General features: G+C 37.5%; 1 protein-coding gene across 1 annotated transcript; it reads left to right on the plus strand.

Annotated features, from left to right (window-relative positions):
- Positions 1–2,628: 2,628 nt before the first annotated feature.
- Positions 2,629–9,919, plus strand: CD69 (CD69 molecule). Its single transcript, XM_004006885.5, has 5 exons — positions 2,629–2,779; positions 5,495–5,617; positions 6,764–6,963; positions 7,430–7,533; positions 8,792–9,919. Exons 1-5 carry the CDS (start codon positions 2,716–2,718, stop codon positions 8,898–8,900), a joined length of 600 nt encoding a protein of 199 aa, XP_004006934.1. The 5' UTR covers positions 2,629–2,715; the 3' UTR covers positions 8,901–9,919.
- Positions 9,920–12,071: the final 2,152 nt, after the last annotated feature.

Below are 12,071 nucleotides of genomic sequence, written 5' to 3' on the forward strand. Positions count from 1 at the left end.
GACCTATATACAGATTTCTCAAGGGGCAGGTAAGGTGCTCTGGTATTCTCATCTCTTTCAGAATTTTCCAGAGTTTATTGTGATCCACACAGTCAAAGGCTTTGGCATAGTCAATAAAGAAGAAACAGATGTTTTTCTGGAACTCTCTTACTTTTTTGATGATCTGACAGATGGTGGCAATTTGATCTGTGGTTCCTTTGCCTTTTCTAAAACCAACTTGAAAGCCTGGCCTGGAGAATTTTGAGCATCACTTTACTAGCATGTGAGATGAGTGCAATTGTGCAGTAGTTTGAGCATTCTTTGGCTATGGAAGATAATTTGTTCAGGTGTTCATGGAAGATCTTACTGGGCACATGTGAGGTAAATATAAATGAGAAAAAAGACATAGCCATAAGAAAATCTGAGAGCAAAGGAAACAAAAGAAAAAGTACTTTCTATAAAATGAAAAGAAGTTTATCATTTTCAAGGAACAGAGTGATAGCATAGCTGGCCCATGAGGAACAAGAGGGACCATTGTTGGAGTTATCGACCTGTTAAGACTGCAGTCTTTCTCCTGCTCATAGTCTGCTAATTGTTTTACAGTATTCAAATTTCACAGGCAGTCAGTGTCCAGTTATAAAAAATTAGTTTCACACTTACATGGACATCATCAGAGAGGAAAACAAACATTTGAAAATGGTAGAACTGGAACATGATTTCTGTGTTCACCCAATACGCTGTTGAAAAGCCCTGCTTTCCATTGGAAGAGACACATAGCAATGAGGATCAAGTGTGTATTTGCTTTCCTCTTTTTAAAATATTTAGCCACACCACATGGCATGCAGAATCCTAGTTCTTCACCAGGGATTGAGCCCATGCCTTTTGCATTATCTAATTAGCCTACAGTAAATGGTAATTTCCTAACTAGCCTACAGTAAATGGTAATTACTAGCCTACAGTGGTGGAGAAGGCAATGGCAACCCACTCCAGTACTCTTGCCTGGAAAATGCTATGCACGGAGGAGCCTGGCAAGCTACAGTCCGTGGGGTTGCGAAGAGTTGGACACTTACTGAGCGACTTCACTTTCACTTTTCACTTTCATGCACTGGAGAAGGAAATGGTAACCCACTCCAGTGTTCTTGCCTGGAGAATCCCAGGGATGGCAGACCCTGGTGGGCTGCCGTTTATGGGGTCGCAGAGAGTCGGACACGACTGAAGCGACTTAGCAGCAGCAGCAGCAGCCTACAGTGGTGGTGTACTTGATAAGTGTCCGACTCTTGCAACCCCATGGACTGTAGCCTGCCAGGCTCCTCTGTCCATGGAATTCTCCAGGCAAGAATACTGGAGTAGTTTGTCATTTCCTCTTCCAGGGGATCTTCCCAAACCACGAACTGAACCTGGGTCTCCTGCATTGCAGACAGGTTCTTTGCCAACTGAGCTACAAAAGAAGCCCAAGCCTACAGTAGATGTCAATTTCCCACCCACTTGACCATAGCATTTTCACAAAGGCTTTATTCTGAAAACAGAATATCTTTATTCAAGTCACATTAATGACAAAATTTGAGGATACTAAAATTATTAAGTAGAGCAGTATTTTGATCCTCTCCTTAAATCACCAGATATAGACATTCTGCATTTATTTTGCATTGAGCTTAATAACTTACCTGGATGACATTGATACTATGGTAATATATTTTTATAGTTATTATACTCTAATCTAGCAAATGGAAGAAAAATAGGATAAAAAGATTTTACTAAGGGGAAATAAGGCAGTCCAAATGACAGTCATGCTGCTGCTGCTGCTGCTGCTGCTAAGTTGCATCAGTCGTGTCCGAGTCTGTGCGACTCCATAAACGGCAGCCCACCAGGCTCCCCCATCCCTGGGATTCCCCAGGCAAGAACACTGGAGTGGGTAATGACAGTAATATATAACATGAAAATTGAGGAGATAAATGAAATTGATCGTTTAAGATAAACAATTTTAGAACATAGAAAGGAAGTTCCAGCCACAAAGTTTCTATTTCCTGCATTAAAGCAACTACTTACTAGATAACTTACTAACTAGATGACTTAAGAAATTAGTTCCCAGGGAAGAAGTGAACGGCACATTTCTAAAAGCCAGTTTATAGTGCACTAAGTAAAACACTTCCAGACTGGAGAAAGATCCATGAGGATAGATGTCTTAAATCTTTTAGCCAACAATAAATCTTCTAACCCCAAATGGTGTTGGGTTCATAGCAGATGTTCAATGAATATTAGTTGTTAAACTTATGATTTAATGAATGAATGGGATTCCAGGGAAAAATGACTCTTCAAATTATTTCCATCTCAAATATAGGAATCTCTAACTTTTAATTCTTTACTTGGATATTCTATTTCCTAAACTATTTGTTTTCTACAAATTTAAAAAGGATATCTCAGATTCTGGGAAATTCCTGCTTGCCTCTTCATACTGCACCTACCTTTGTGAGAAAGCACATTTCAGATGGCAGGGGAAACCCATAGCTTACCACAACAACACATTGTAAACTGTCTGGGCCTCTGGAGCATAAATTAAAGAGAACAGGAGTATCTGAGCGACTAGGAGGTGAGAGGAAGGGGGTGGAGACAACATAGCTGAATATAAACGTTGAGGTATCTCAAAGACACAGAGACAGAACAAGAGCTCCAGCAGAGAATTTCACTGTAGGTTGGCTCCACCTGGGATTAACCAGGGTGATTGTGACAAGGATAAAGATGAATTCTGAAGATTTTTCTGCAACAGAGACCAGCTCCTTGCACCTGAAAAGAGAACCACAAAGTAGGTCAATTCTTTTTCTCTAAATACTGGTAATATCTATTTCTATGTTTATATCTATCTATCTATGATATATACCAGGAGTTAGGGAGAAAATCAAGCTTGCCTTTTGTGGAAAAACTTGTCTATGTTCCATTTGAGCAGGACACAAGAGAAAGTGGGAAGAAGTAAATATTTCTTTATCTATGTGAACACAGAATACCTGAGACATGAAAGGAAATCACAAAGGTGAATTTTAGAAACTCCTTAAAGATCTGTCTCTTTGTTTTATTTTATACCATCTCAGTTTTTCAGATTTAATTAGAAAATCCCCTCCCTAGCCCAGTGAACAATTTTTTATAACCATCTGGATATCCCCTAGGAAGCACTGCCTCTCTTTATGAAAAATTCTATTTTTCTTTTTAAATTTTTAAATTTAAATTTATTTATTATGTGAGAGAATTCTATTTTTCATATAAATAATGATGTTCTTGACTGGCTGAACCTTGTACCATTGTGTGCTTTTCGTGGGCTTTATCTTGTGTTTTCAAGAAAACATCCTCCAGTTGCTGGGAACACAGGTTTCCAGACTTTGAGAGAATAGCCATATAAGCATCTGAATATTTATAGTGTCCAAAGGCAATTTATTTTGAGAACTTCATAAAGAATTCTTGAAAACACAATCGTCTTCTCTAGTCCTATGGGTGCTCTTTCCCTCCATTTCACTTTTCTATTTGTTGTTGTTGCTGTTCAGACACTAAGTTGTGTCTAACTCTTTGTGAACCCATGGACTGCAGCATGTGAGGCTCCCCTGTCCTCCACTGTTTCCCAGAATTTGCGTATATTCATGTCTCTTGAGTCAGCGATGCTATCTAACCATCTCATTCTTTGCTGCCCCCTTCTCTTCCTGCCTTCAATCTTTACCAGCATCACAGTCTTTTCCAATGAGTGGGCCTTTTGCATCAGGTGGCCAAAGTATTGGAGCTTCAGCATCAGTCTTTCCAGTGAATATTCAGAGTTGATTTCCTTTAGGATTGACTGGTTCAATCTTGCACTCCATGGGGCTCTCAAGAGTCCCCCAGCACCACAATTTGCAAGCATCACTTCCTTGGCACTCACTTTTCTATTTCATCTAATTGTGGACTTCGAATTCTATATGAATCAGACATTTTTCTTCCTTTCTTTTATTTTTCATCAAAATATGATTACCTTTGCTATATCACTTTTTTCCGTTTCTGTTTGTCTAATCTATCCATAGACCTTTTCATCTCTTGTCACCAGGATTTTCCCATTGTTTTCCAATAACTTTCTTGGTGGAACTTTCTTGACTTATTTCATTTCTCTCTCTCTTCCTCTCATGTTAATGAGGTGCCCCAAACACTAGAAGGTAGGAACTAGAGTTTACTTGTAAACCCAATTATCCAGTAACAAAGAATGTGTTCTGAACAACAGAGGTGAAAATATCTAGAGGAGGGGGTTGTTTACCGAATATGTGTCTACTAGTGTGGTTTGCTTTAGAAAAGCATTCATTGCCTCAGGTAAAACTGTCTTTCACTTAGGAACACAAAATCAAGTGTAGATATTGCAAACCACACAAAATTTTTGGTGACCAGATACCCATAACTTGATGACTCAGCTGAGTTTCCTGAAAGAAAAAAGTATATTAAAAAAGAAAAAAAAGAACAAGGAAACCATTCAATAATAGCATAGTTTAAATAAGAAGGAATTAATTGTAGGAATTCTAAACTTGTCCTGAAATCATCCCAATCTTCTATTGAATATTTGATTTATGAATATTTAGTCTATGCTGCTCTTGTAGCTTTATCAGTGTAAACAATCTTTGAGCACCACCCTTGGGGGATTCAATATGTACTAGAGGATTTGTTTTAAAATTTCTCCATTAATGGACAGGGCTTGTAACCAAACCGGAAGTATACTCTTAGGGGAGTGGTTTGTTGCCTAGGTGATAAAACAAACTGTGAATAACAATAGCCCTAACTAATGAACTAATGATATAACTTAAAATCAGAGAATCACCTCCACAGCTTACCCACTGGATGTCCAAGCCAACAGTGTGAGTCCACTGGATAAGCCAATGGACTCTGACATCCGTGAGCTACTTGGATGTGTTGATACCTGCTGAGGAGCCAGAGATGTTTCTGCATTGAGTTTGAGCCCCTTCATTGAGTCTCACATGGTGAGAAGTGAAACTAGACAGAGAGCTCTGAACTTGCTACCCTAAATACCAAGCGCTGCTTCTGGTAATAGTTGTATGCTGATGAGAAAATAAAGATATGCTTTAACAAGTTGAGAGAAATAGAACCGGATAGGAGTGAAGTAAAGTCTTCTCTTTGAAAATTTGAAAGCAGGCCTATGCTGGGAAAAACAACGTTCAGAAGAGGCAAATGTTGTCTTAACATCCATTGCATAGTAAATTGCTTTGAAGGAAAGCAGCATCTCTGTCTAGTTAAACCTTAAAGAATACAATTATAATATATGTTGAATTTTCATAGCTACTGAGTACATATTTTGGGAAATATTTTATAATCTCATTATTGTGACTGGATTGTTTCATTTCTAGCCAAAAATAACTTATTCAAAATTTGAGGAAACGTAACTTGTACATTTTATATAAGAAAGTAGGGAGACATATAATATTTTTTTTAATGCCTCAAGAGAAAATCAAATGTCTCTTTCTTACTTCTATAGCCTGCCTAATCATCCACTTTCTCTCTTCAGGTCATGCCACTGGGACTTACTCTGCAACATATCATGAAGGATCAATTCAAGTTCCTATCCCATGTGCTGTAGTAAACGTGGTCTTCATTACCACTCTCATCATAGCTCTCGTTGCTCTTTCAGGTGAGTCTGCGCTTCATGAGTTCATCAAAAATTCTGATTAATCTTAGATCATCTCATTTTTCATACATGGTCAATTTCCTAGGAAATATAAAATATGGTTCCACATTCCTTAGATAAGTGATACAACACTTTTCTAGTTTTTAATGCTTTAGAACTATTAAAGATTTTTTATGATTAATATAATATCATGGGATAAAATTACATGTGAGAAGATATTTAACTCTGGAACAAAAGGGGTTGATTTAGAGTCTAAACAAATCGATATTTAACTGGAAAAATGTAGGCTGCCCATTCATTGTTGATTAAAAAATGATATCTAAGCCATAGATTAATTAGGAATTGGATAGTCTCTTATCTCAAAAGGCACACAATAGTGGGTATGGATAATTGAGATAATTAAGAATATATCCAGAAGCTTCCAAGAGCTAGTTTTGTTATGGTATTTGAAACATACAGCTATACCAAGATTCATTTGTGTTTTATACACACATGAAATTTTACAATGTTAGGATACATCCCCAGCCATAAACCTTTTTGTATTCTGAATTGCTACCCTGCTAATATTCTCTCTTCCACCTTGCCATATAGAGTTATATCTATTACATCTTCAAATTATTCCTCCTCTGTAATCAGATGCAAAACCTTAATTGAAATTTATAATATACTGGGCTGGCCACAAAATTCAGCTTTTCTGTTATCTGAAACCAACTTTCCAGCCAACCCCAATACCTTATACCTGTTTTCAACTAGAATCAAAAGACTATTTTCAAGATTTTTAAACTTCCCCTCCACTTTCTGACCGAACTGACTCCCTCTTATTTCTTAGAACTTATACAATGATGATGAGGTACAATAAGAGATCAGATAAAGTGAAAAACTGCCTTCTTGCTCTTTACGGAATTTACCTTCCTTTTTTTTAAAAAAAAAAATCTTTAAATGGAGCATAACCTAAAACAATTCTGAATCAATGTGCTGTACACCTGAAGCTAATATAGTGTATGTCAACTATACTTCCATAAAATTTTTTTTAGTTCATCTTCTTTTGTCTCTTCCTTTGTCACCTAGTAGAGTATCCCTGAACTACTTTGTACCCTATGGGTATGTGGTTCCATGTGTTGCTAAAACAAACAATTTTTATGTTCACAGTGGGCCAGTACAACTGTCCAGGACAACATGTGTCATCAGCGCCACCAAACACCCATGTGTTTCCATGCTCAGATGATTGGATTGGACACAAGGGGAAATGCTATCTTATTTCCAAGAAAACAAAGAACTGGACCTTGGCCCAAAACTTTTGCTCCAAACACGATGCCACTCTTGCTGTCATTGATTCTAAAGAGGACATGGTAAGATAGCATTCAAAAAGAATTCCATAAAGTATTGCTATTCTTTTTTATTTTATATAGCTAATCTGTGATTTTCTTCTGTTTCCTTCTAAGTGTAGATATTCTGTCTGTCTCTGACCCGGGAAAACTTAGTCACAAAAAACCACATGATCAGTCTGAGGTCCAAATGAGAGTCCAGTGTAGTCTTTAAGTGTGATGTGTTTAGCTTCAAAGATCAGAAATCCAAATGAGCTGAACTCACATAGCACTATTAATCGTTCAGTTCAGTTCAGTTCAGTCGCTCAGTCGTGTCCGACTCTTTGCGACCCCATGAATCGCAGCACTCCAGGCCTCCCTGTTCATCGAGTTAATACAAAAGATTAACTGAGCTACACTGCTTACTAGTTGCAGATTTGAGAAACAGAATTTATTACATACTTATCAGGAGGAGTGGTTTAACATACACTTCCTTTGTTCTTCCTTCAAGAACTTTTTAAAACAATATATGGGTAGAGCTGAACACTGGATCGGGCTGAGAAATGAAGCTGGCCAGACGTGGAAATGGTCAAATGGCCAAGAATTTAACAACTGGTGAGTTTCAAGATATCTCTTTATGCTCCCAAGGCTGCCAGCTCCCAAAGCTGGCAGCTTTCTTGTTCTGTTTTTTTTTTTTTTTTTTAAGTGTTGTTCTTTATGAGGATTGTGCTCTTAGAAGCAGAGCTTTAATATTCTCTTTTGTATGTTATACTCTGTGGGAAGGGTCTCCAACCTCCAGGATCTAATGCCCAATGATTCCAAGTGGAGTTGATAAAATATATATATATATATATAAAATAAAGTGTACCATAAATGTAATGTGCTCAAATCATCCCAAAACCATCCCCCTGCCCCAGTCCATGGAGAAATTATCTTCCATGAAACTTGTCCCTGGTACCAAAATAGTTGAGGACAGCTAAATTATGGAATTCTTAAAGAAGGGCTTTAATAGTAATATTATCCTTTTTTATCTGCTTGGAGTTCATACAATAAGTACTTCTAATAATTTGATCTCAGTAAATTCTAGTGAAATAAGATTCAAATATTCCAGGTATAATTATGATGATGTAAAAAAAAAGTTCCAATCTAATATTTGTATTTTATTGACAAGTTAGTTTTGGGAACTAACTTTTAACTTTTCCAGTTCTCATATTCACAGGGATAAAAAACAATATTTCCAATACCTATTGGTAATTAGAAGCTTCTGTGGATCTGAGAGAAAAATTGCCCCAAAATTAAAGATGCTGACTTTATTTCCATTACCTGTACATTTTCAAGTTTGAAGGACGCTGTATAAGTTTAGTGTTAATCTTTGTCACTCAGATGTGAATGAATTGCTAGGTCTCTAGTTTCATGAAAATGAGAGATTCAGAGAACTAGTTTAAATCTCTAGAAAAAGAATCTTTAGTATGCCCCACATCCACAAATGGGCACCAGGGGCTGTTACCCCCCAAAATTGTATGAACTAATATGCATGATTGTTGAATGTGTGCACTTTCTGGGAAGTTTCTTGAAGGGTCTGTGCACTCAAAAATGAACAAGAGTCACTCCTGTAGTGACACACCAGCCAAATGAATGGAGCCCTTTACTCTTATGTTTGTATCTTCTCTCCACATACTATTCTTTTCCATCATTGTCTACTGTCTCTACAGATTGTTCTGTGATCATTTGACTGGCGTACTTGCCTCATGCATTCCAGCTTAAAAAAAAAAAAAAAAGCAGAAGCTATCACCACCACCACAAAGTTGATTTTCATATAACTGAACGGAAATGATGGGCTGAAACTAATTCCGGTTTCTTTACTGTTTGACAGGTTCAACCTTACGGGGTCTGAGAACTGTGCAGTTCTGAACAGTGCAGAGGTCAGCAGCAGAGAATGTGACAAGAATTTACACTGGATATGTAGCAAACCCTCCAAATAAAGAGGAATCATATTTGCTTGTAGACATTTTAACATGGAACTCTAGGAAATGTGACAAGTGTGGGCAAATGCCTCTCTCTGGTCAGAAGTTTCCCATTAAGACTTTGTGAAAACAAGCAAACAAACAAACCTTCGTATTATTTGGGAAACTTTCTTCCACACAAGACTAGAAAAAACGGAGAAAAATTCCAGGCATGTATGCATTACGGAGTACTCCTGCCATGATCTGAAAGTGTCACAGGTTGACTGATAAATCTTGTCCAAGGATGAGATAAATGACTGCAAAGCTTTTGAGTGCACTTTATATTTTTTTGATTCAGAGATAATAAAATAACTAGGTTTAGAGTTATTATTTATTGTTGAATGACTACAAACAATATATGCCCTTCATGCATTTGTACTGTATGAAGGAATTCGATGGTGGTATTAAAACTGAATGTAAGCAAAGAAAATTCTAACTGGTAGTGCAGAGATTTAGTCTAAATGCATTTTACTAACTCCAAGGACATTAGCAAACGGACAAATGTTTATGAAATGAAGCTTTGTAATATTTCTCTCTTTTTAAAAAAGTTTGTCGTTTTCTTTCTTTTTTTTTTTTTTTTGTAATTTCTCCCACAAAGAAAGGGATGGTTAGGTATTTATGTTATTCTTTTCACTTCTTCACTGTAAGCCTGTCTTTTTCAAAGGTATATAAAGTATTGCCTTATATACAGTCTCTCACAAAGATAAGGACAAAAAGAATATGAGGAATATTTGTAAAACAGATAAAAGTGTTGGAAACTGTGCAATATGTGGTGTGGCAAATCTCTATCAGGAAGGTCTGTATTGTTCAAATCTGGAATAATAATAGTTCTATTGCTTATCAATTTGTGGCTTTCCTGACACAATTATATCATGTGCAATACTTCATGTGAAATATTTCCTAAGTGCAATAAAGTGTGTTTATTTGTTTGTCTTTTGTATCCAGTGCAATTATAAGCTGCTTTTATATATGTTAAAATAAAAGTAAAATAAGCAAAATGGTTTCTAAGACGTGGTGATTCTTACAAAATACATTAAAACTTACATCTCATACTAGAAAGGAAGAAACAGAATAATATAACATTTTTTGGAAGACATACCTATTATAAAACCTTAACTTTATAATGATTTGTACCTGGGAAGTTGTTTTCATGTGTGTTTTCAGAAGGTCTATACAGAAAAATTTCAGTAAATAGTCTAATTGGATTGAGAGGAATTTATGTCAGTTAAAAATTTTTTACTCTATAACTTCATTTTTTCTTTTTTTAAACTTTTTTATCTTGTATTGGAATAAAGAGAGTTCCAGAAAAACATCAATTTCTGCTTTATTGACTATTCCAAAGCCTTTGACTGTGTGGATCACAATCAACTGTGGAAAATTCTGAGAGAGATGGGAATACCAGACCACCTGACCTGCCTCTTGAGAAATCTGTATGCAGGCCAGGAAGCAACAGTTAGAACTGAACATGGAACAACAGACTGGTTCCAAATAGGAAAAGGAGTACGTCAAGGCTGTATATTGTCACCTGCTTATTTAACTTCTATGCAGGGCACATCATGAGAAATGCTGGACTTTGAAACACAAGCTGGAGTCAAGATTGTCAGGAAAAATATCAATAACCTCAAATATGCAGATGCCACCACCCTTATGGCAGAAAGTGAAGAGAAACTAAAAAGCCTCTTGATGGAAGTGAAAGAGGAGAGTGAAAAAGTTGGCTTAAAGCTCAACATTCAGAAAACGAAGATCATGGCCTCCAGTTCCATCACTCCATGGGAAATAGATGGGGAAACAGTGGAAACAGTGTGAGACTTTATTTTTGGGGGCTCCAAAATCACTGCAGATGGTGACTGCAGCCATGAAATTAAAGATACTAACTCCTTGGAAGAAAAGTTATGACCAACCTAGATAGCATATTCAAAAGCAGAGACGTTACTTTGCCGACTAAGGTCCATCTAGTCAAGGCTATGGTTTCCAGTAGTTGTGTATGGATGTGAGAGTTGGACTGTGAAGAAGGCTGAGTGCCGAAGAATTGATGCTTTTGAACTGTGCTGTTGGAGAAGACTCTTGAGAGTCCCTTGGACTGCAAGGAGATCCAACCTGTCCATTCTGAAGAAGATCAGCCCTGGGATTCCTTTGGAAGGACTGATGCTAAAGCTGAAAGTCCAGTACTTTGGCCACCTCATGCGAAGTGTTGACTCATTGGAAAAGACTCTGATGCTGGGAGGGATTGGGGGCAGGAGGAGAAGGCGACAACAGAGGATGAGATGGCTGGATGGTATCACTGACTCAATGGACATGAGTCTAAGTGAACTAAGGGGGTTGGTGATGGACAGCGAGGCCTGGCGTGCTGCACCTCCCTGGGGTCGCAAAGAGTCGGACACGACTGAGCGACTGAACTGAACTGATAGATGATTAATAATGTGATAGTTTCAGATGAATAACAAAGGGACTCAGCCATACCTATATATGCATCTCTCCTTCCCCAAAATCTCCTCCCATTAAGAATGCCACATAACTTTGAGCACAGTTCCCTGTGTTACGCAATAGGCCCTTGCTGGTTATCCATTTTAAATATAGTAGCCTGTACATGTTGATGCAAATGTTGTCCAAGTGAGAGAGTCATTTCCTAGACAGATTGATAAGAAGTCTAGGGGTTCTCAAGGAGACAAGGGTCTGGAATTCTCAAGGAGGAAGAAAGGACTAACATTTTTTTCCCCTGTACATTCCTTAGGATTATGTATCCTGCCTGAGGACAGTCTCTGGATTAAACCTTCTGGCTAATTCTGTTATCTTATAATGTATGTTATGAGAGTAGGTCTGGTGAGATCTTTACAACTTCCAGACACTCTTTGGAGTCATTGGAGAGTATATAACTCCATTGCTAACACTAGCAAGGGGGTACTCTTTCTACCCCCTTCTGATGTCTATGTCAGAAGCTTTCTCTATCTCCTTTATACTTTAATAAAACTTTATTACACAAAAGCTCTGAGCAATCAAGCCTCATTTCTGGCCCAGGATTGAATTCTTCTCCTCTAGGGGCCAAGGATCCTGGCATCTTTGAGTGGTTCAACAACAACCTTTCATGAGTTTCATCTCTACCTCTCTAGTTGACCAGCTGTTTATTTAGAATTTGGTAGAAATTTTATTATT

This window comes from Ovis aries, chromosome 3 (genome assembly GCF_016772045.2).
Source record: "Ovis aries strain OAR_USU_Benz2616 breed Rambouillet chromosome 3, ARS-UI_Ramb_v3.0, whole genome shotgun sequence".
Lineage (NCBI taxonomy): Eukaryota > Metazoa > Chordata > Mammalia > Artiodactyla > Bovidae > Ovis > Ovis aries.